At 44.3% G+C, this 24872-nt stretch overlaps 1 protein-coding gene across 1 annotated transcript in view; it reads left to right on the top strand.

The window, feature by feature from the left end:
- Positions 1-20126, top strand: part of LOC124596957 (probable GPI-anchored adhesin-like protein PGA55) — a 100208-nt gene extending 80082 nt beyond the window's left edge. The window contains exons 4-7 of the mRNA XM_047135907.1: positions 12312-12699; positions 12748-13050; positions 13863-14789; positions 20052-20126. Coding sequence (XP_046991863.1) covers positions 12312-12699; positions 12748-13050; positions 13863-14789; positions 20052-20126 — 1693 coding nt within the window. The remainder of the gene's footprint in view (positions 1-12311; positions 12700-12747; positions 13051-13862; positions 14790-20051) is intronic.
- The last annotated feature ends 4746 nt before the right edge of the window (positions 20127-24872 follow it).

Raw genomic sequence — 24872 nt, 5'->3', positions numbered from 1 at the left:
AACAACAATATCCTAATCGCCGTATCCCGCATCAAACGACCTTTGCTGCTGTGTACCAGCGTCTGCGTGAGACCGGGTCATTCAGCAGATTACCTGGACAGGGACGCCGTCGCACGGTAAGAACGCTGCAATTTGAGGAAGCTGTCTTGCAGCATGTGGAGCGGGATCCTTCAATCAGCACTCGTGCAATTGCACGTAACATGGGGACGAATCAGACAAATGTAAGAACAGTCCTTCGAGAGCAATTGTTACGTCCATTTGACTTACAGCGTGTCCACAACCTGGAACCAGTTGATTATCCACCCAGAGCACAGTTTTCGCAGTGGTACCAGGAACAGTGTGAAATGCATCCTACATTTCCATCCTCTGTGCTGTTTACCGATGAACCAACGTTCAGGCATGGAGTCTTCATCATGCACAATTCGCATGTTTGGAGTGAGGATAATCCACATGCCACAGTTACTAGCGCTCATCAAGTGCGGTTCTTCGTTAATGTGTGGGTCGGTGTTGTTGGGGACTGTTTAATTGGGCCGTATCTGCTACCTAGGCCATTAAATGGCAGGCACTATTACAATTTTCTTGCCAGAGCATTGCCGGAATTGCTGGAAGACGTCCCGCTCCCTACAAGACAACGCATGTGGTTCCAACATGACGGGGCGCCGGCTCATTTCAGTCGTCGAGTGCGTCGATTCCTGGTCTGACGGTTCCCAGAAACGTGGATTGGCAGAGGTGGTCCTGTACCATGGACTGCTCGATCCTCAGATATGTCCTCTCTGGACTTTTTTGTGTAATACAGCCTCCACCGGTTTAAATAATCCTCATAGGAAAAAATGAGATTAGGGAAAAATGTTTGTTTTGATGTCCCCTACAACCTACCAGAGTTTGTCGGTTTAAATACTTTTCACCCTGTATAATTGCTAAATATGAAGTAATTTTATCAGCATACTCTGAGAGGAACCTGACGGGTATACAATCTGGACCAGAGGCCTTACTTTTATTAAGTGATTTAAGCTGCTTCGTTACACAGAGGATATCTAGTTCTACGTTTCTCATCTTGGCAGTTGTTTTGGATTGGAATTCAGGAATATTTACTCCGTCTTCTTTGGTGAAGGAGTTTCGGAAAACCGTGTTTAATAACTATGCTTTAATGGCACTGTCATCAATGATTTCACCGTTGTTATCGCGCAGTGAAGGTATTGATTGTGTCTTGCCACTGGTGTGCTTTATGTATGACTAGAATCTCTTTGGGTTTTCTGCCAGATTTCGAGACAGAATTTCGTTGTGGAAATTATGAAAAGCATCTCGCATTCAAGTACACGCCATATTTCGAACTTCTTTAAAACTTTGCCAATCTTGGAGATTTTGCGTTCTTTTAAATTTGGCATGCTTTTTTCGTTGCTTCTGCAACAACGATCTGACGCGTTTTGTGTACCATGGGGGATCAGTACCATCACTTATTAATTTATGTAGTATATATCTCTCAATTGCTGTTGATACTATCTCTTTGAAAATATTCCACAACTTTTCTACACTTACATGATCAGATCGGAAGGAGTGAAGACTGTCTCTTAAAAAGGCATTAAGAGCATTTTTATCAGCTTTTTTAAATAGATATTCTTTGCGTTTCTTTTTGATGGTTGTAGGTGTTACGGTATTCAGCCTAGCAGCAGCTGCCTTGTGGTCGCTATTCCCTGTATTCGTCACAACACTCACTATTTGTCCAGGATCGATTGTTGCTAAAAGGTCAAGTATGCTTTCGGAACTATTTACGCTTCGAGTGGGCTCATGAATTAATTGTTCAAAATACTTTTGTGAGGAAGCATTCATTACAATTTCGGATGATGTTTTATGCCTGCCGCCGGCTTTAAACGTATAATTTTTCCAGCATATCGAGGGTACATTGCAGTCACCACCGACTGTAACTGTACGAGAGGGTTGCTTATTTGAAATGAGACTCAAATTTTCTTTGAACAACCCTAGGTCCACTGTTTGCGATATGATAGTGAAGTGGAAACGTGAAAGTGACACAAATAGCACAAAAGCTTACAGGCCGACCTCATCTGTTCACTGAGAGACCGCCGACAGTTGAAGAAGGTCGTAATGTGTAATAGGCAAACATCTATCCAGACCATCGCACAGGAATTCCAAACTGCATCAGAATCCACTGCAAGTACCGTGACAGTTAGGCGGGAGGTGAGAAAACTTGGGCCAGCCCTGATGCCCGAGCGGTCCTAGGCGCTTCAGTCCGGAACCGTGCGACTGCTACGGTCGCAGGTTCGAATCCTGCCTCGGGCATGGATGTGTGGAATGTCCTTAGGTCAGTTAGGTTTAAGTAGTTCTAAGTTCTAGGGGACTGATGACCTCTGATGTCAAGTTCCATAGTGCTCAGAGCAATTTGGACCACTTGAGGAAACTTTCATTTCATGGTCGAGCGACTGCTCAAAAGCCACACATCACTCCTGTGAATGCCAAACGGCGCCTCGATTACTGTAAGGAGCGTAAGCATTGGACAACTGAATTAGTGGTAAAACGTTGTGTTGAGTGACGAATCACGATACACAATGTTGTGATAAAAATGGATCAAATGGCTCTGAGCGCTATGGGACTTAACTGCAGAGGTCATCAGTCCCCTAGAACTTAGAACTACTTAAACCTAACTAACCTAGGGACATCACACACATCAATGTCCGAGGCAGGATTCGAACCTGCGACCGTAGCGGTCACGCGGCTCCAGACTGTAGCGCCTAGAAGCGCTCGGCCACGGCGGCCGGCAATGTTGGGATGCGATGGCAGGGTGTGGGTATGGCGAATGCGCGGTGAACGTGATCTGGCAGCGTGCGTAGTGCCAACAGTAAAATTCGGAGGCGGTGGTGTTACGGTTTGGTCGTGATTATCATGGAGGGGGCTTGCATCCCTCGTTGTTTTGCGTGGTACTATCACAGCACAGGCCTACATTGATGTTTTAAGCACCTTCTTGCTTCCCACTGTTGAAGAGCATTTCGGGGATGGCGACTGCGTCTTTCAACACGATCGAGTACCTGTTCATAATGCACGGCCTGTGGCGGAGTGGTTAAACGACAATAACATCCCGGTAATGGACTGGCCTGCACAGAGTCCTGGCCTGAATCCTATAGAACACCTTTTGGATGTTTTGGAACGCCGACTTCGTGCCGGGCCTCACCGATCGACATCGATACCTCTCTTCAGTGCAGCACTCGGTAAAGAATGGGCTGCCATTCCCCAAGAAACCTTCCAGCACCTGATTGAACGTATGCCTGTGAGAGTGGAAGCTGTCATAAAGGCTAAGGGTGGGCCAACACGATACTGAATTCCAGCATTACCGATGGATGACTCCACGAAATTGTATCATTTTCAGCCAAGTGTCCGGATACTTTTTATGACGTAGTATGTCTTTTCGAACAACCAGTCGTCGAGTTCAGACTTCTTCTGTTTGTCATATCTGAACGAGAACTTAAACTAACGTAGACTTCCTAGTCTGAGCTTCCATAGCTTAGTGGCTGAGTCGACTCAGAAGCTACGGCGACACACGGCCAATGATATACCCCACTCACTGCAAGCTGCTCTCAAGGCGGCGGCTATGCCAGCAATGGATTTGGGCGGGTGACTCTTTACAGGTTATGCCTACATGAATGTTCTTCACATGAAATCACACGCAGAATTTTTCAGAACCAAACAACTAAGTCCATGGTTTCGAAACTAAAAATAGGAAGGCTTTTCATCGAACAATACACAGCAAGGTCCTGTATCAGAAAAGTGTGTTAAGTAATCGTAAAATATTCTTTACTGCATTTCCTTCAGTAAGAAGAACACAAACAATTACCTTTATTTAAGAAGAATGGGGAAATAGTGCAATGTCTGAAAGTTTTTGTAAGATTGACCAATATACACTACTGGCCATTGAAATTGCTACACCACGAAGATGACGTGCTACAGACGCGAAATTTAACCGACAGGAAGAAGATGCTGTGATACGCAAATGATAAGCTTTTCAGAGCATTCACACAAAGTTGGCGCCGGTGGCGACACCTAAAACGTGCTGACATGAGGAAAGTTTCCAACCTATTTCTCATACACAAACAGCAGCCGACCGGCGTTGCCTGGTGAAACGTTGTTGTGATGTCTCGTGTAAGGAGGAAAAATGCGTACCATCACGTTTCCGACTTTGATAAAGATCGGACTGTAGCCTATCGCTATTGCGGTTTATCGTATCGCGACATTGCTGCTCGCGTTGGTCGAGATCCAATGACTGTTAGCAGAATATGGAATCGGTGGGTTCAGGAGGGTAACACGGAACGCCGTGGTGGATCCCAACGGCCTCGTATCACTAGCAGTCGAGATGACAGGCATCTTATCCGCATGGCTGTAACGGATCGTGTAGCCACGTCTCGATCCCTGAGTCGACAGATGGGGACGTTTGCAATACAACAACCATCTGCAGGAACAGTTAGACGACGTTTGCAGCAGCACGGACTATGAGCTCGGAGACCATGGCTTCAGTTACCCTTGACGCTGCATCACAGACAGGAGCGCCTGCGAGGGTGTACTCAACGACGAACCTGGGTGCACGGATGGCAAAACTTAATTTTTTCGGATGAATCCATGTTCTGTTTACAGCATCATGATGGTCGCATCCGTGTTTGGCGACATTGCAATGAACGCACATTGGAAGCGTGTATTCGTGCAGGATAATGCACGACCGCATGTTGCAGGTCCTGTATGTGCCTTTCTGGATACAGAAAATGTTCGACTGCTGCCCTGGCCAGCACATTCTCCAGATCTCTCACCAATTGAAAACGTCTGGTCAATGGTGACCGAGTAACTGGCTCTTCACAATACGCCAGTCACTACTCTTGATGAACTGTGGTATCGTGTTGAAGCTGCATGAGCAGCTGTACCTGTACACGCCATCCAAGCTCTTTTTGACTCAATGCCCAGGCGTATCAAGGCCGTTATTACGGCCAGAGGTGGTTGTTCTGGGTACTGATTCCTCAGGATCTATGCACCCAAATTGCGTGAAAATGTAATCACATGTCAGTTCTAGTATAATATATTTGCCCAATGAATACCCATTTATCATCTGCATTTCTTCTTGCTGTAGCAATTTTAATGGCCAGTAGGGTATGAATTATTACAGTGACACAGGTCCTTCGCCTTTAAAAAAAAGTGGTTCAAATGGCTCTGAGCACTATGGGACTTAACATCTATGGTCATCAGTCCCCTAGAACTTAGAACTACTTAAACCTAACTAACCTAAGGACATCACACAACACCCAGTCATCACGAGGTAGAGAAAATCTCTGACCCCGCCGGGAATCGAACCCGGGAACCCGGGCGTATCGCCTTTTAAAGAATGTGTGCGTTGTATTTGCTGTTTTTTCATACAGAAATATTTATGTCGCTACTTTTCTGTTGTCATTCTTTCAGTGCAGCCAGGAGCGCAAGAAACTGTGGAAGGGAGCTTGGCAAAGAGGGAATGTAAGTGATAAAGAGTGTGAGCATTGAGTTGTCACTGACTAAATGTATGGAACGATCTAAACGTAAGATAAGTACATGACAGTGACGAATTTTCTACCCAGGATGAGTATCGGTATGGAGGAAAGATAAAATAAATATCAACATAGTGACACACAAGCACGTTTCCCATTACCAAACAAAATGTTAGTAAGTAGTCGGTGAGGAAGCAGGATCAAGATACAGTACCTAATGGATGCTTGGCGCACTTGAGTCAATTAAAAACACCACCATAAATTATTAATTTTTGAGTTAAATATTACATTATCGTTGTAAATACTATGTGTAGGTAGGTGAGATGAACATACTACATGATAAATATGGCTATTAGTATTTTCTATTTTTTCAGGTTCCTGACAAATTTGAAGATTGGAAAGCAGTCGAAAAGTCATTTGAAAGACGAAATGGAACTCTCTTATTTGCCGTGGTGCTTTAGATGGAAAACACATTGCCATAATGCGTCTCAGGAACAGCACTTCAGGTATTTACAATTACAAAGGATTATACAGATTGTGCTGCTTACAATGGTCGATGCTGAGTACTGCTTCAGATACATAGATGTCGAAAGAGATGGAAGAGCCTCCGACAGTACCATATTCTGAATAGCTAAACTGAATATTGCACTTGAGACGAATTTGCTGGCCGCGGTGGTCTAGCGGTTCTGGCGCTGCATTCCGGAACTGCGGGACTGCTACGGTCGCAGGTTCAAATCCTGCCTCGGGCATGGGTGTGTGTGATGTCCTTAGGTTAGTTAGGTTTAAGTAGTTCTAAGTTCTAGGGGACTTATGACCTAAGATGTTGAGTCCCATAGTGCTCAGAGCCATTTGAGACGAATTTGCTCAATTGCACTTTTTGTGGGAGATGACGCTCTGCCACTTCGAACAAACTTACTGAAGCCATACAGCCATAGGCAACTTTCATTGGAAGAACAGATTTTTAATTATTGCTTGTCAAGAGCGCAATGAGTCAGTGAAAATGGTTTCGGAATACTGGCTTCACGATTTCGTATTTTCCGAAGACCATTTGATCTCAAAGTTGAGACAACGGAAGTTCTCATAAAGGCTGCATGTGCCCTGCACAACTGGCTGCGCACGACGGCTGCGAGGGACTATTTCCCAAGCAGATGTGTTGGTGCAGAGTATTTAAAAATAGGCGAAATTAACGCAGGACAGTGGAGGCAGGAGGTGGTAAATCCACTTCCATCATTTGTTCGGACCGTCGTGGCATATTTATCTAACCACTATTCCACTGATGCAGAATCAATGACGAAAAGTAAAGCTATGGCCTTCACAACTACATTACCTGTGCCGTGGCAACTGAACTCAGTGCAGAACTGTTAATACTATTGTTATTTAATATTTAACGACATGTGAACCTTGTCTTGTCAAGAATGATACATGAATAAAACAATGTCAGTACTTGAGGTGGATAAAATATAGGTGCCGAACTTTTAGTTGGCTGATTCCAAAGGGGCTACATGGATTCGTGAATGCACATTGAACAGACGGTCATCTTTAGTTTTTGGGAGCAATTTGCCACCTAAAAGTGTGGCGCCTGTAATTTATAATTATTTGTAAAATTTTTAAGTTACCAAATTAAAGCTGGATTGGTGACCACTCAAGACATTCCTCGAAGAAGAAACCGCTTCGTCGAACCAAATTAACTTGACTTTACGCTTGTCTTCAGCTCCCATGCCGCTTTTCAAGGATTTCTCAACTTTGTTTAATTCATTTCCATATGTTTTTAATAGTCTTAATTTTTTTCTCAGATGTTCCTCAGGGGGAATAATCGATCTAGTTTCATTAAGCCCTACAAATAATCTTCTTTCCGATAAACATCTAAAAATTTCAACACATTGTCGCCTGATCACTTGCACATATTTCCTTCCTGGTTCTCCATTGTGACGAAAAAGAAACATAAACAAAACGTATCCAATGAACGAACCAAATAAGCTAACGCTACATCTGATAGCAAGAGAGCAAGAGATGTCAGACGTGACGACAACAGCGCTCTGTAGCGGCGACCAGGTCACGTGACCGCCACACGCCGCTACTAGAACTGAACATGCTCAAATTATTCTTTATTAATTTATCGACATAGTGGTTTTTAACACATAACAATAAAATATATTAGCAACCTCTTTACTTGCAACAGAGATGAAAAGTCAGTTGTCAGCTGCACAAGAAAACTTTTATTTGGTTCACTTTACCTGGTTCGACAGTTTCAACTGTCACCTTCAGAAGTAAAAATACGCTCAAATCATTGATAAGCCAACGTCAAAACAAGAATAGGACATTTGTGTACTGCAAAGAACTGGCAAAAAGACATATATACACAGCAATTATGTTAAAAATGTACAAAGATCGAACAGGTTTATTAAAACGTGTAAAATAGTTAAGCTTAAGCCCCGCAACATACCTTTGCTTAGGAGTCAATAACATAGAGTGACATCTCTGAAAAACTTATGACACATGTGATATGTGGCAACGAATTACCTGTCAAATTTCACGTCGTATGTAGAACGTGGGGGAAAAAACAACCATGAATGATGACATGAAGTATTTGTCTTTATTGTAATTGTAGACGATGTTCAGGGTACGCATGTGTTCAAGGAAAAGAAGAAGAGGGGGCAAGGGAATGGGGTCATAGAATATGCGTGTGGGGAACTGAAAGCGGATATGGAAGACGAGATGCTGTGCCTGGTATTCTAGGATATGGAGTGCTTTGTAGAATCTGGGAGAGCGGAAATCCAAGCGACACTGGCATAAGAAAGGATGGGGCAGATCAAGGATTTGTAAGTGTGTAGGATTGTGGAAGGATGCAATCCTCATGTCCAGCCAGACCGGAGTTTCAGGAGGCAGAGTCTATTTTGGGCTTAGTGTTAGATTGTAAGGAGATGGGGAGTCCAGGTGAGATGACGATCGAGGGTGAGGCCAAGGGGTTTCAGGGTAGGAGTCAGGTGGATAGGACGACCATAAATGGTGAGGTAAAAATCATGGAGCTGGAAGGAGTGGGTCATACGAGCTATGTTGGTTGCTTGGGTCTTGGAAGGGTTGATGCGAAGGAGTCACTGGTTGCACAAGGCAGTGAACTGGTCAAGGTGGGTTTGAAGGGTGCATTGGGACCATTGAAGGGTAGGTTAAAGGGCCAGGTAGGCGGTGTAATCAGCAAATTGAATGAGGTGAACAGGCGGGGGAGGTCTGGCCATATTGGCAGTATACACGAGATAGAAGAAAGAGGAAAGGAAATAGCCTTGGGGCAAGCCAGCGGTGGGATAGAAAGTACCGGAGGTGGTATTGTGGAAAGTGACATGGGAGGGACAATCGGAGAGGAAGGAAGCAACGAGATGGACGAAATTGATGGGGAGAGCATAGGTCTGGAGTTTGAAGAGGAGCCTGCGATACCAGGCATGGTTGTATGCGTTCTGGGGGCTGAGGGAAACAAAGATAATGGAGTGATTGGAGTTAAGATGGAGAGAAAGAAAATTGGTAATGTTATGGTGCTGGTTGTTGGCTGAGGAGGTGGGCCAGAAGCCACACAGGGTAAGGGGAAGGAAGTGGTGCTGGTTACCTTACTGAACATGGAGATGAGGCAGATGAGACCACAGAAAGAGGTGTGAGAGGGGGGTTTGTTGGGTTTGGGGAACAGCAGGACAGAGGAAGTCTTCCACAGGTCAGGGTAAAGGCTGGTGGAGAGGAAGAAGCTGTACAGGGTATCAAGGAAGGATGGGTGAGGGGGAGGGATTCCTTGAGATGGCGGCATGTGACGCCATTGTGAACAAAGGGGCAGTGTTGCATTTGGAGTGGAGGACGAATGTGATGTCATGTGGAGTGATGGGAGTGTTTATATCTGGGGGGGGGGGGGGGGGAGGTAACTGGTCCAAGTACTGGAAAGTAGGAGCGAACAGTGGGACAGAGGCATCAGTGCATTCTAGGATGGTGGGGAAGAGGGAGTGATCAAAATGGGGATCATCAGCAATGGAGAATACCTCAGGTAGGTGGGAAGCAAAATGGTTAGCTTTTCTGGGGTTGTCAGGGAAGGGGCAGAGAAGAGGGTAATGCAGGGCAGGATGGCTACCAGGAAGGTGGTGGAAGGCTGACCAGTGGGAGGAGTTGACAGGGAGGACGAAGTTGAGGCATGTACATGTGTGGCATCAGTCCCGGCGTTTCTTTGCTGTAAGGAAGTTCTGGATGTGTCATTGTAATTGCCAGTAGTGGAGGAGTGTATCCCAGTCACAGGTGCAGAGGAAGGAGCGGTAGAGCCTGCAGGATTCATGGAGAAGAAGGACGGTCTGTGGAGGAAGCGCAGAGTGGTGAGAGTAGATGAGTTTGGTAGGAATATGGGCCTCCACAGCATCAGCAGTGGTCTTCTGGAGGAAGGAAGAGGCATGGGTGTCAGCAGTGTGGTGAAAGGTAAGGGGGTGACTTTCGACTTGTGAGGCAATGGATTGCCAGTAGTCATCCTAGTTGGTGCAGCAGTGGTCATGGACAGACTTTGGAGGGGCAGAAGGGGGGGGGGGGGGGCGAGGGGAGGCCATGGGAAGATGAGATGGTGAGGACAGGTAGGTGATCACCAATGGGATGGAGGATGTCTGCAGCGATACAACCAAGGAGGTTGAACGAAGTGAGGATGACATCTGGGATGGAGTTTGTAACGGAACTGAAATAATGGTGGGCTGACAGTAATTTGGAGCCCGCGCGTCGGAAACGGGCGCGCTGGTGTGAGACTGCCAGGGAGTGCACCCTGATGCCATCTATTGGCGAAACCGGGAATTAGCGCTGCCTCTCAGACAATGCACTAAGCTATCGGAGTCAAATGTATTCTTTTTCTTGGTAATTATAAGCTATTACTGTATGATTTAATGTTATAAAGCGCTAGTAGTAAATTATTATGACTGGTATGAACTCCAGGATAATAAATATAAATATTCTTAAATACTAAATGATTTCGGTGAAAAGGTGGTAGGGGAACGCCCCCACTCTTGGGGATACGAGCGTAGCTAGAGGTAGCTGGAGACACGGGGACTGAACAATGGAATGGCCTGGGGAGTGTTGACGTGATCGGACGTGCATAACTGTGCTCACGCAAAAGTGACTGTGCAACAGCGAAGAGGAGAATACCGTCGCCGTTTGTGGAGTAGAACGCGACGAATGGTTGTCGAAGCCGTCTCTATGCCACTGGGGCTGATTGTAAGAGTTCCTGCGCCCAGATTTTATGGCGGACGTGCAGTAGCTTATACGAGTGCTGCAGCTCGTAGTTCCAGCCGCCATTGAGGGCATGAGGCGTGAAGAGCTGCGTTAGCCACATGCATCTCACCACCAGCACCGACACGTCTACCCAAGGCAAGACTGCTTGCAATTGTTAAGTCGAACTTTGTATACATGTAAAGGAGAATACCAGTTTTCTTTTGTGCAAGTGCAGAAGACAGAATATAGTAATGAGTAAAATTACGACGCATGTTGTTCATTGTAAAGTGTAGTAACCTGAAACATAGTGTAGTGGAATCAGACTGAGGCCACCATCGCCTCTTTCATTTACAATTCTTTTGGGTGTAGAATACTTTAGCGTTTAAGAATGTTGAAAAGAGCAATGGTCACACCAGAATGAGTCGCCTATTTATAGTTACTTAAATTTTTCTGAGTAACCTTTCAAGTAAAGTCACTTAACTAATTCTATAGCAATTGTCCAAAGAGTAATATCCCAAAATCATTAAATAAGTTGAAGGGTAGAAGTTTGTTAACCTAAGTTGCTTAAATTGTCTTGGTGGTAATTACCAAGCCAACTCACAGAAATTGAGAGAGTATTTGCTTTGTAGAATCACCTAGAATGGTCAGAAATAGTAATATTCAGAATTAAGTTTAAATTCAACTCGAGCCGTTTCACTTTGAAACGAGCCAAAAAAAAAAAAAAATTATTTATTCTTTTGCTCCTTCAGAGCTGCCGACCGTAGTTATAAGTATTTTCAGGAGGATTCGACGGTAAGTCTGCTGCTCTCGTCGTGCTGATAGGATTACCCACTGCTGCTAGCAGTGGTGATTGGATACATAAGCTCACTACCAAGTTAAGTGGGTCAGGTAGGCAGTGTTACCGTGTGAACTGTAGGGCACTGTAGGCCGTGGATCGAACCCGTTCAATCATCACAGCTCTTTGGGAAATAGTCCGGTTAGGAGTGTACTAATCATTAGGTAAATACTGGCGAGTAACGGTCAAAAATGTATACGCAAGTGAATTTAGCAAGGTCCATGTAGCACCTAGTTAATGTGGTGCAATGGCGAGGGTAGGAGTGGAGTAAAAGTGAGCTGAGCTTGTGGCAGCTGTGCTGTCTTCAAAGATTAATAACGTGAATTCACTACTACCTATTACCATTAGGGCTGAGCTATTTACGGTTAAAATACGTAGCAGTAAGCGCAAAGGCGTGACAGCTACAAGTCCGTATCGGCTTTATACATACGGAAGTAGGAAGCGGGTCATTCTGTCAGTGGAGGGGGTTAAAACAACCGAGTCAGTTGAGAACATACCCCATTTACTGATGGAAAGATTCGGAGGTTCGGTCGCATGTGGCGACCGTGACAGGACTTACCAATTTTGTAGAATAATGGCTCTAATAAAAGTGTTTTATATAAACTTGTAGTTTCAAGAAAATTTTAAATTTAAAATTCTGTTGTAGACATATATACCACAATTGGTAAGTTCAAGACGACAACCTGCAAAGCAGCAACAGAAAGTCCAATAGTAGGAGTTAAACAAGTAATACTTGGTTTAATAAACATTTCTATTAGGCAGGAAATACAGCAGCATAAGATGGAGTCGAATAGTAACAAGCAAGACGAAAACATTACAAGGTCAGTCCCAGAATTAGGGACCATAGATACTGTTGTAGGGTTGGAAAATCCTATAGATGAATCCACACCCACAAAACAGGAGGAACGGGAAGTGAAACCAAAGGTAGTGAAAAGTGAACCCAATGTATCTGTGGATGCAAGTCACAAGGGAGAGGATATGGAATTAACAAGTTTGTTAAATAGTATGATGGCGCAAATTCGAGAAGGGAATGCTAGTTTGAAAGCAGAAATGGCTAGTCATATATCCCAACTGGATGAAAACCTATCTGGTAAAATAAAAGCCAATTTAGATATTTTGAATACGCAAAGCCAACGTATCACAGAGGTAAACAAATCAGTAAATAGCATTAGGGCTTAAATAACAAATGTTCAGAGAAAAGTCACAGAAATAGAGAAAAGATTTGATACCGAAATTCAGAAAATAGAGAAATCAGTGGAACCTTTGGTTAGTGAAAAATTAGAACCGATAATTGAAAGTAAATTACAGGTGATAGTACCAGTTGTAAAGAAAGAGATTGTTAAAGAAACGGCAGCTGATATTGAAACACTGCGCAATACCATGTTGAGTTTTGATGCATGTGTGCAGGAGCAGGAAAATACACTGCGTAATGAGATAAAATTGTTAAGTCAGCAAGTTCAGAATCAGACGTTTCTTAACTGTAGTGGTATCCCATTGGTAATACAAAAATCGGAAATACTGAGTAGGGAGGAAAAATACGATCCTCAAAAGAAACAAGGTGGATGGCATCCAATGGATTTTATAAAAAATTGTGAACGTGTCTTACCAACAGACATGTCGGATAAAGAAAAAATTAATTTAGTAATAGACGCTTTAGCAGGTCGTGCTAAACGTTGGGGATTGAATTTGGATATCGACAATTTGAAGTTTACAGACTTCAAAGAAAAGTTCCTTGAGGAATTCTGGGGCACACAACAGAGGGATAGGTTGTGGAGAGAATTCGTTGTCGCCAGAATGCCAGAACATGGGCGTGGGCTCATGAAAGAATACTGTGAAGGATGGTTCAAGCGTTTGGAGTATCTTAAAGATCGTAGATCAGAATCGGAGATAGTGTGGGAGTTGTGGAAAAAGCTACCTGACGATTCAAAGCGTTATGTAGGAGGCACTCATCGAACATTCGATGAATTTTTAGAAAAAATCGAGAATGAAGATAGGTGGCGTGAAACTAGAGAGTTTCGAGGTTTCAGAAATCAGAATGGAATAGTAAAAGGTGGTAGGAATGAACCGCAAATTAACATGATGAGAGGAAGAGGTCGAGGAGGTAACTCTCAGCGAGGGAGAGGACACTATCAGGGAAACGGAATGCATTATCAAAATCAGGAAAACTAAATACCGCGCAGGTCAAGGGCCTAACGCGCGCGGAAAGAAAGAAATGGCCCAAATATAGGGAAGATCGGAGTAGTCAGTACTATAGTAGGATAGTGCGTCGTTCGCCTGAAGAGCAGTTACATAAACGAAACTTTGCGAAGTATAATGCAGGGATACAAACAGAGGAGAGAGAGCAGGGAGGAATTTTTACGGGAAATGAAGTAGGAAAAGAATATCGGTCGGATGTGAAGGCTCACGTGAATGAAATAAGTACAATTCGAGGCCAGAGTGACGAATTGATGAAGGAAGAGTCGGAGAAGGCGTTGTTTGTCGGTAGGGATGGCAACCGTGCAGAGAGGCAGGGGCAAGGTAGGAGTGATGTGATTTATGGTAAAAGGTTCGTACGAATAGTCGACGAATCGCATCGAGAAGTAATTAAAGAGGAAAGGGTGGGTAAGAAAAAGGGGCATAGTGCAGAGACGCATGCCGATTCAGAAATTACCTCGTCTGCAGAATATGTACATCAGCTCAAAAGCCAGCCAGCACAATTAGAAAGATCTTCCACTCAAGTGATTAATTTGGACCCGAATATGACAGTGTTAGAGAGCCATACCGATTATGATGTGTACCTAGTGACAGCAAGAGTACATGACTGTGATGAAGATTCTTTTAAAGAAATTAGAGAAAGTGTATCTAACCAAGAGAAAGAGTGTTGTGATCCCTGTAGTACTGAAGCAAATGAGTTAAGTGAGACTGGAATTCCATTAGTGGGGGAAAATAATGAAAGTAAGAGTGGCGAATGTACTATCCAACAAAGGGAAAGTAGAGAAATGGATTATAATTTGCAAGAATTATTCGAATCCGAAGAAGGTCATATTTCTAAGGAGGAGGAATTATCGTCAGAATCATCAGAAAGCATCCAGGGAGAAAAAGAAGTAGAGGAAGTTTCCGATTCTGCAACCGAGAGTTCAGGAATGACAGATTCGAATGAGAACGAGATGGCATTAAAGAGCCTAGACGAAGGACTATTGGAAAAAGTGGTGAAAGAATTTAGGATGAAAAGGAGAAAGAAACCTCCAGATGGAATGGTCAGTATAAAAACCGGAAAAATAATATGGCAAGACTTGGCGGTGGAAAAGGATTTATTATGGGAAGATAAAGAAAGTATGAAAGAGGACAATAGGATGCAAACAATCCTACCCATTAATATATGTGGATACGATTTATATGTATTGTTGGATACGGGTGCTCAAATAAGTGCTATTTCGCACGCATTTTTTGAGATGATCAAAGAGCAACGAGGAGTAGTCATGATGCCAGTAACAGGTGTTAAAGTGTTAGGGGCGACAGGGAAATGTGGTAAACCTGTTAAACATCAAGTGATGATGGAATTTAAGATAAAAAACAAGCTATTTTCGAATGCATTTTTAGTAGTTCCAGAGCTCAGTGCCGAGATCATTTTAGGCATTGACTGGTTAATAAAACAGAAAGTAATTATAGATTGTGACAAAGGGATAATAGTTTGTAAAGTTGATAGTGCGGTATTAGAAATACCATTTGAATCATCTAGAGTAATGGAAGAGAACCAGCTGAGATGGGTAGAATTTAGAGATGATCATGATTCAGGAATAGGTCAAAAATTCGATTGGTGTCTGGTGAGGCAGATAGTTGAAGATGGAAATAAGGAGACACTCCTTCGAAATGTAGTGGATAAAACGGAAGGACTATCTGATGCCCAAAGGGAGGATCTATGGCAAATTCTGAAAGAAAATCAGGAGGTATTTTCAGACAAACCGGGACGAGTGATAAATTACGAGTACTGCATGGAGGTAGAGGAGCATGAACCTTTCTTTAAACCACCATATAATGTACCCGTGTCTAAGAAAGAAGCTGTTCAAAAAGAAATAGATAAAATGGTTTCATGTGGGGTCATTGAACGGAGTTCTAGCCCATATAATAACCCACTGGTGCTAGTAGGTAAGAGGGTGGAAGTGTACGAATAGTGATAGATGCTCGTACTCTGAATAAAGTAGTGAAGAGGGAGTTGGATCGTCCAGAGAACATAGATAATTTATTGCAGAAGTTTAATGGTGTAAAGTACATGACTAGTTTAGACCTAACTGCAGGATACTGGCAAATCCCATTAAGTGAGGAGTCTAGGAAGTACACGGCATTTTTATTCAACGGCAAATGCTACCATTTCACAGTGGTACCATTTGGCCTAAATACTTCCGTTTCAGTGTTCATTCGGCCTTTAGACACAATTTTAGGGAGTGAACTTAGTTCGCTAATCACGGTTTATGTAGATGATCTGTTAATTGCTACAAGGACATGGGAAGAGCACATGGAGTTATGCGACAGGGTGTTGAAAGCTTTAATTAAAGGTGGAATGACCCTGAACCTGAAAAAATGCGAGTTTGTGAAGAAAGAAATAAAGTTTTTAGGTCACATAGTAACACCAGAGGGAATTGGAAAGGATCCCGATAAAGTCAAAGCAATAAGAAATTGTCCGGCTCCCAAGAATAAAAAACAACTAAAGTCGTTTATAGGACTTTGTTCCTTTTACCGTAAGTATGTGGATGACCAGGTGTTCAATAGCCCACATCTGAACAACCTACTTAAGAAGAACAGTGTGTATATATGGACTGAGGAATGTGAAACAGCATTCAACCGGCTAAAAGACAATTTGGCTAAAAACATAAAGTTATGGCACCCTGACCTGTGTGAACCATTCCACATGGCAACAGATAGTTCAGATTATGGATTGGGAGTATCCATATTTCAGGAGGTAATGATAGATGGGGAAAAAACTCATAGACAAATAGCATTTGCGAGTAGAACCATGTCTAAGTACGAAAGAAACTATACGGTTTCATAGAAGGAGGCTTTAGCTATAGTATGGGGTTTTAGGAAATTTCAACTTTTCTTGTGGGGGCATAAGACTGTGGTCCATACAGACCACAAAGCTTTAATACACTCCTGGAAATTGAAATAAGAACACCGTGAATTCATTGTCCCAGGAAGGGGAAACTTTATTGACACATTCCTGGGGTCAGATACATCACATGATCACACTGACAGAACCACAGGCACATAGACACAGGCAACAGAGCATGCACAATGTCGGCACTAGTACAGTGTATACCCACCTTTCGCAGCAATGCAGGCTGCTATTCTCCAATGGAGACGATCGTAGAGATGCTGGATGTAGTCCTGTGGAACGGCTTGCCATGCCATTTCCACCTGGCGCCTCAGTTGGACCAGCGTTCGTGCTGGACGTGCAGACCGCGTGAGACGACGCTTCATCCAGTCCCAAACATGCTCAATGGGGGACAGATCCGGAGATCTTGCTGGCCAGGGTAGTTGACTTACAACTTCTAGAGCACGTTGGGTGGCACGGGATACATGCGGACGTGCATTGTCCTGTTGGAACAGCACGTTCCCTTGCCGGTCTAGGAATGGTAGAACGATGGGTTCGATGACGGTTTGGATGTACCGTGCACTATTCAGTGTCCCCTCGACGATCACTAGTGGTGTACGGCCAGTGTAGGAGATCGCTCCCCACACCATGATGCCGGGTGTTGGCCCTGTGTGCCTCGGTCGTATGCAGTCCTGATTGTGGCGCTCACCTGCACGGCGCCAAACACGCATACGACCATCATTGGCACCAAGGCAGAAGCGACTCTCATCGCTGAAGACGACACGTCTCCATTCGTCCCTCCATTCACGCCTGTCGCGACACCACTGGAGGCGGGCTGCACGATGTTGGGGCGTGAGCGGAAGACGGCCTAACGGTGTGCGGGACCGTAACCCAGCTTCATGGAGATGGTTGCGAATGGTCCTCGCCGATACCCCAGGAGCAACAGTGTCCGTAATTTGCTGGGAAGTGGCGGTGCGGTCCCCTACGGCATTGCGTAGGATCCTACGGTCTTGGTGTGCATCCGTGCGTCGCTGCGGTCCGGTCCCAGGTCGACGGGCACGTGCACCTTCCGCCGACCACTGGCGACAACATCGATGTACTGTGGAGACCTCACGCCCCACGTGTTGACCAATTCGGCGGTACGTCCACCCGGCCTCCCGCATGCCCACAATACGGCCTCGCTCAAAGTCCGTCAACTGCACATACGGTTCACGTCCACGCTGTCGCGGCATGCTACCAGTGTTAAAGACTGCGATGGAGCTCCGTATGCCACGGCAAACTGGCTGACACTGACGGCGGCGGTGCACAAATGCTGCGCAGCTAGCGCCATTCGACGGCCAACACCGCGGTTCCTGGTGTGTCCGCTGTGCCGTGCGTGTGATCATTGCTTGTACAGCCCTCTCGCAGTGTCCGGAGCAAGTATGGTGGGTCTGACACACCGGTGTCAATGTGTTCTTTTTTCCATTTCCAGGAGTGTATTTTTGAAGGACTGCAGATTGTTACACAACAGGTTGACCAGATGGGCGCTGTTTTTACAACAATTTGATATAGAGATCAAGTATGTTAAAGGGAAAGAACATGCAGTACCGGATGCTTTGTCGAGATTACCGGAAGGATGTGAGACACTAGAAAGTGTAAAGAATAGGGAAGATGTTTTTGAGGTGAATTACTTCAAAAAAGCGGAAGGAAGAGAAAAAATTAGGGAAATATGTCGGAATATGCGAAGATATCAAAGTGATGATGATGCACTCAAGTCGGTAAAGGTCAAGTTTGACAATCCGGACGCAACTAACATAAGGGCTTCATATAAAATACATAAAGGTGTACTGTATCTTCAAAGATTAAATAATCCAGGGAAGTGGAGAGTATGTTGGCCGGAACAACACACTGAAGTGCTGATAGATTATGTTCACTTGGCATATGGCCATTGTGGTGCACGGAAGTGTACTGATAAGTTAGATGAATGCATTACCTTTAACAACATGGCACGAAGGGTAGCACAGAGGATAAGATCTTGTGATCTATGCCAAAAGGCGAAAGTAACAAATGCAACTAATCAAGGGCCCATGCAATCAATAAAACCTGATGAAGTATTAGAAATAGTAGCAGTAGATATCTTTGGACCATTACCGAAAACCATGGGGGGTTTTGTATACATATTTGTAGCAGTTGAACTTTTCTCAAAGTATATAAAGCTATATCCCTTGAGAAAAGCTACTGCCAGAGCTGTGTATGATAAAATGGTGTGTGATTATTTTGTGAAAGTAGGGAAGCCAAAGAGAATCAGATAATGGTGTTCAGTTTTGCTCAAAAATGTGGAAGGATGGGATAACTGAGAAACAGGTAGAAGTGGTCCATATCTCAGCTTATCACCCATCAAGCAATCCGGCCGAAAGATATATGCGTGAGATAGGTCGGTTATTTAGGACGTACTGCCATAGTAACCACAAGAAGTGGGGCATGTATGTGAGTGAATTCGAAGAAATCATGAACTCATTAACAAACGAGAGCACTGGATTTACTCCAGAAGAAATCCTGAAAAAGACGAGAAGTAAAAGTCTAGTAGAAGACCTACTAGAATTTCCAGATAGAGTTGAATTAGATTATGACAGTAAAAGGAACTTAGTAAAAGACAAGATGAGAAAACAAGCTGATGCGAGAATTCGTCGTCATGACGAAAAAGTAAGGAATCCTAAATTCAAAATAGGTGATCTCGTTCTTGTAAAAACACATGAAAAGTCAAGTGAAATTAATAACGAGATCAGCAAATTTAAATATATATATAATGGACTATTTAAAATAGTGTCCATACCCAATGTGAACGCTTATTATTTAGAGTACCCATTAACAGGCAAACGCCTGGGAGTAAGAAACATAGTGGATCTCAAAAGGTATGAACCACGAATTCTACCAGATTGAAATTAAATATATAAATAAATATTAAAGTAAACTAATATGTAAATAGTTTTGTTTCTTTTGTTCTATGTGAAAGGTAAATGTTCACTAAAATATGTTGCAGTATTCTAATGAAACTTCTAGTTTAAGTAGAGACTAAACAGACTGGGAAAGACTGAGCTTCTAAGAAAGCCTTAATAGATGTGTAAATAAGTGTTGTGGAAGAGGTAGAAAAGTGAGGAGGTAAAGTGAAAAGGATGGGCTATAAAGTAATAGGCGCATAACGTGTGTTTTACTTGCCTGAGATAAAAGAAGTGTATTTAAAATTTTTGTAAAAAAGATGTTTAAAGTGTACTGTGTTTAGATGTAAGAAAATTGTAAAGTATATATGTAAATCATTTATGTAATGTTTAGCAGGAAAGATAGAAAGAATTGGTGTTTAATTTTAAATAAGTAATATAAGTACCGAGGTGTATCAGTAAGAAAGGGAAAACCCTTGGTAAAAAGCTTAACGAAAATTTCAGATTCATTATAGGAGAGACTTCTTATTGAATTATCACTGTTAGATACTTCAATAAGAATTGGGGCATGTGTAACGGAACTGAAATAATGGTGGGCTGACAGTAATTTGGAGCCCGCGCGTCGGAAACGGGCGCGCTGGTGTGAGACTGCCAGGGAGTGCACCCTGATGCCATCTATTGGCGAAACCGGGAATTAGCGCTGCCTCTCAGACAATGCACTAAGCTATCGGAGTCAAATGTATTCTTTTTCTTGGTAATTATAAGCTATTACTGTATGATTTAATGTTATAAAGCGCTAGTAGTAAATTATTATGACTGGTATGAACTCCAGGATAATAAATATAAATATTCTTAAATACTAAATGATTTCGGTGAAAAGGTGGTAGGGGAACGCCCCCACTCTTGGGGATACGAGCGTAGCTAGAGGTAGCTGGAGACACGGGGACTGAACAATGGAATGGCCTGGGGAGTGTTGACGTGATCGGACGTGCATAACTGTGCTCACGCAAAAGTGACTGTGCAACAGCGAAGAGGAGAATATCGTCGCCGTTTGTGGAGTAGAACGCGACGAATGGTTGTCGAAGCCGTCTCTATGCCACTGGGGCTGATTGTAAGAGTTCCTGCGCCCAGATTTTATGGCGGACGTGCAGTAGCTTATACGAGTGCTGTAGCTCGTAGTTCCAGCCGCCATTGAGGGCATGAGGCGTGAAGAGCTGCGTTAGCCACATGCATCTCACCACCAGCACCGACACGTCTACCCAAGGCAAGACTGCTTGCAATTGTTAAGTCGAACTTTGTATACATGTAAAGGAGAATACCAGGTTTCTTTTGTGCAAGTGCAGAAGACAGAATATAGTAATGAGTAAAATTACGACGCATGTTGTTCATTGTAAAGTGTAGTAACCTGAAACATAGTGTAGTGAAATCAGACTGAGGCCACCATCGCCTCTTTCATTTACAATTCTTTTGGGTGTAGAATACTTTAGCGTTTAAGAATGTTGAAAAGAGCAATGGTCACACCAGAATGAGTCGCCTATTTATAGTTACTTAAATTTTTCTGAGTAACCTTTCAAGTAAAGTCACTTAACTAATTCTATAGCAATTGTCCAAAGAGTAATATCCCAAAATCATTAAATAAGTTGAAGGGTAGAAGTTTGTTAACCTAAGTTGCTTAAATTGTCTTGGTGGTAATTACCAAGCCAACTCACAGAAATTGAGAGAGTATTTGCTTTGTAGAATCACCTAGAATGGTCAGAAATAGTAATACTCAGAATTAAGTTTAAATTCAACTCGAGCCGTTTCACTTTGAAACGAGCCAAAAAAAAAAATTTATTTATTCTTTTGCTCCTTCAGAGCTGGCGACCGTAGTTATAAGTATTTTCAGGAGGATTCGACGGCAAGTCTGCTGCTCTCGTCGTGCTGATAGGATTACCCACTGCTGCTAGCAGTGGTGATTGGATACATAAGCTCACTACCAAGTTAAGTGGGTCAGGTAGGCAGTGTTACCGTGTGAACTGTAGGGCACTGTAGGCCGTGGATCGAACCCGTTCAATCATCACAGCTCTTTGGGAAATAGTCCGGTTAGGAGTGTACTAATCATTAGGTAAATACTGGCGAGTAACGGTCAAAAATGTATACGCAAGTGAATTTAGCAAGGTCCATGTAGCACCTAGTTAATGTGGTGCAATGGCGAGGGTAGGAGTGGAGTAAAAGTGAGCTGAGCTTGTGGCAGCTGTGCTGTCTTCAAAGATTAATAACGTGAATTCACTACTACCTATTACCATTAGGGCTGAGCTATTTACGGTTAAAATACGTAGCAGTAAGCGCAAAGGCGTGACAGCTACAAGTCCGTATCGGCTTTATACATACGGAAGTAGGAAGCGGGTCATTCTGTCAGTGGAGGGCGTTAAAACAACCGAGTCAGTTGAGAACATACCCCATTTACGGATGGAAAGATTCGGAGGTTCGGTCGCCAGTTACTTTCAGGACAGGTGTGGAGTGGGAGAGGAAGAAGATCACTGTGGAGGATGGCAAGGAACCAATGACACTGTCAAAGGGTGGCAGGGTCACAGTTGTGGATGTTGAGGTCAGCGGCAATCACATAGGTGGAGAAGGTATGGTCAACATGGGAAATGAAAGCGTAGGGGAGGGGAGCAGTGGGACAGACATAGGTAGCGGCACAGGTGATGGCGAGGGAGGGAACAAAGATGCTGAGGAACAAGTGTTCAGTCAGGTCATTGAGCAGGGGTTGTGGCCAGACAGATATGCTTGAGGTGCCCAATAGTGACCCCACCTCATGCAGGGTGAAGTGGGTTGTCAGTGCTGTGAAGGAGACAGGGAGAGGTGCAGACAACATTGTGAGGTTGGATGAAGGTTTCCTTAAGGATGAAGAAGTCGTCCTGCAGCTGTGACAGGTTATGCTTGAAGATGTATTTGTTAGTAGTGAGGGAACAAATGTTTAGGTACAGGAGATGATACTGTTGATGTGCCAGGAGGGGGGAAGGAGGGAAGAGAGTGGGGAGAGCAGAGAGGGGCTTAAACAAGGGTATCTAGGTGGGTGAAGGTAAATTGGGCCTGGTTGTGGGAGTAGGCGGCGTAGGTATTCAGATGGAAGACACAGCAGGTGGCAAGGGGTGGATACTCTGCAGGACAGTGGGGCAAACTGGGACAGTGCACTCAGGGTTGGTGGGTGGGGGTTTGGCTTTGTATTTGGAGGAGTGGATGGGATTTGTTGATGATGATGATGACGACGACGACGACGACGACACAAACACCCAGTCCCCAGGCAGAGAAAATCCCCAGCCTGGGGAAGGAGGAGAGGTAAAGTTAGGACACTGTTTGAGGAAGTTGGAGGATTTACAATGAGGGCAGGTGCGGGGGGGGGGGTGTTCTTGCAGTTCTGTGTGAGGTGGTGATAGTAGAGGAGACAGCATTGGCAGCAGTAGGATTGAGGAGGGAACGGGATGGGTCAACAGGGTGGTGACGGTTGAAAATCACAGCACCCCAGTTCCCTGAGTGAGGAGGTGATCGATAGAGGAGGCAGACTCTGTAAATATATGAATGAGGAAAGTAGAGTCGGAGTTGTTGTAAATATGGTGGGCTGAGCGAATTTCCAGGGTGGAGGGGGCATTCAGTTCTGGCAACACCACTTCAGTGACCACAGGACAGAGTTTTGTGATGATAGCAGTTAGGTTTGGCAGACAATAAGGGGTTGGGGCTGAAGAGGAGAGGATGAGGTAAGGGAAGGGGTGAGGGATGCATGTTGTCCACAGGTGACGTGGGGAAGTCGCTGGAAGAGATCAATGTGGAAAGAGGGAGAGGCGGATTTGACGAGGACAGAGTCTCTGCGGGGGAGAAGTTAAGGTAATGGGGGCACTGGGGATGTGTTTCGGATTCTGAGGGTGAGGTTGTATGCTGGGGAGGCGGGAGGAGGGGTGGTGTCCATGGGGGGATCAGAAGGAAGAGGGGTGGGTGGTGGCTTCTTAGAGGATAGGGTGGAGGTGACGTCGCCACTTGGGCTCTTGGGATGTTTTAGGAGGGTGTGGTCTGGGAGGAGGGGTGATGGACTGGTTGGATTGGCAGGTGATTGGAGGCAGGCCCATCTTGTGAGGTGGTGGCACTGTGAATAGAAGGGGGCGCTCTGTGGTGGCGACTGTCATGCAATGGGCAGTGACTCTGGTGGGGGAAGCAGGTGTGGTATTAGCAGGGTGGGTGGGTGAGGGAGAAAGTCTTCCTGGTGGGTATTGGGGAGAGGGGGGAAACGAGCAGGAGCCAGAGCAGGTGAACGTACAGGTGGGGATACAGGGATGGGGAGGAGATATAGAAGGGGAAACACCATGAGGAGGAGAGCTGGAGTAGACAGGTTCTGGGATCATCGAGATGGTTCTGAGGTCATCAAACTATTTTTAGTCGCCGTTATTTCACCAGCAATACTTTATGACGTTGCAGTCTCTGTACTCTTACAATGGACACTTCCACCCATATAGGCTGTCTTCACTTGTAAATTATCCGATGCTCCCATCTGGTGGCCTAAGCACCTTACTAAAAATTATTTTGCTACACGAAATTCTTTTTACTTGCAAATCAAGGAACGCATTTTTTGGTATACTCTAGGTCTAACTTAAAAATGTTGTGCATTGTGATGTGAAGCAGTGTAAAGTCAACTAGCGTTGGGCAGAAGACGGTTTTGTATTAACCATATATTAGGCGTACGTATTTATTGTTTATACATGTCAAAGTATACAAATGTGTCGAAGAATGGAAATGAACTGTGAAACTGTATTGAGCTATAAAATTCGTTCAATGTGAGCAGCATATTCTGCTGTAGAAGGGAAAAGAAGGAAACAAGCGGAAAAATGCTCCTGTCAGAGCAGAAAAAAGGCGAATATGTTCCTCTTTTAAAGACTCTGACAGAAAAGTGGGAATCAGTTGCCTCGATCCTCATTCCGTCTTTCTCACCAAAAATTTTGGCATGCAAACGTATTTACACTTTTTCGTGCTGAAAGAGAATAGGAAAGAGACAGTGGCGGTGGAAGAGAGGGGAGAAGAGGCCTGAGGAGACAGTGATGGGGTGAGACAGAAACTGCTAGTAAAAGAGAAAGAGAGGTAGCTGAAGAAAATAGCAGTGGGAGCAAAGACAGTAAAAACGAAGAATAGAGATGGGTGGAGAGCCTACATTGGTTTGAGGGGGAGGGGGCCCAGATAGGCGAACACATACGTGTGGGGGAGGGGCGTATTTTGGACTGAAATTTTAAACAAGTGGGTAGAGGGCAATATCAAGTTGGACCCCCCAGAACTTTTGAACTGCAGAGGTATAGTGGAGGCAGTGGCACTGG

This window comes from Schistocerca americana, chromosome 1 (assembly GCF_021461395.2).
Source record: "Schistocerca americana isolate TAMUIC-IGC-003095 chromosome 1, iqSchAmer2.1, whole genome shotgun sequence".
NCBI classification, from domain to species: domain Eukaryota; kingdom Metazoa; phylum Arthropoda; class Insecta; order Orthoptera; family Acrididae; genus Schistocerca; species Schistocerca americana.
The sequence above is the reverse complement of the archived record's forward strand: the minus strand, read 5'-3'. Positions and strand labels throughout refer to the sequence as shown.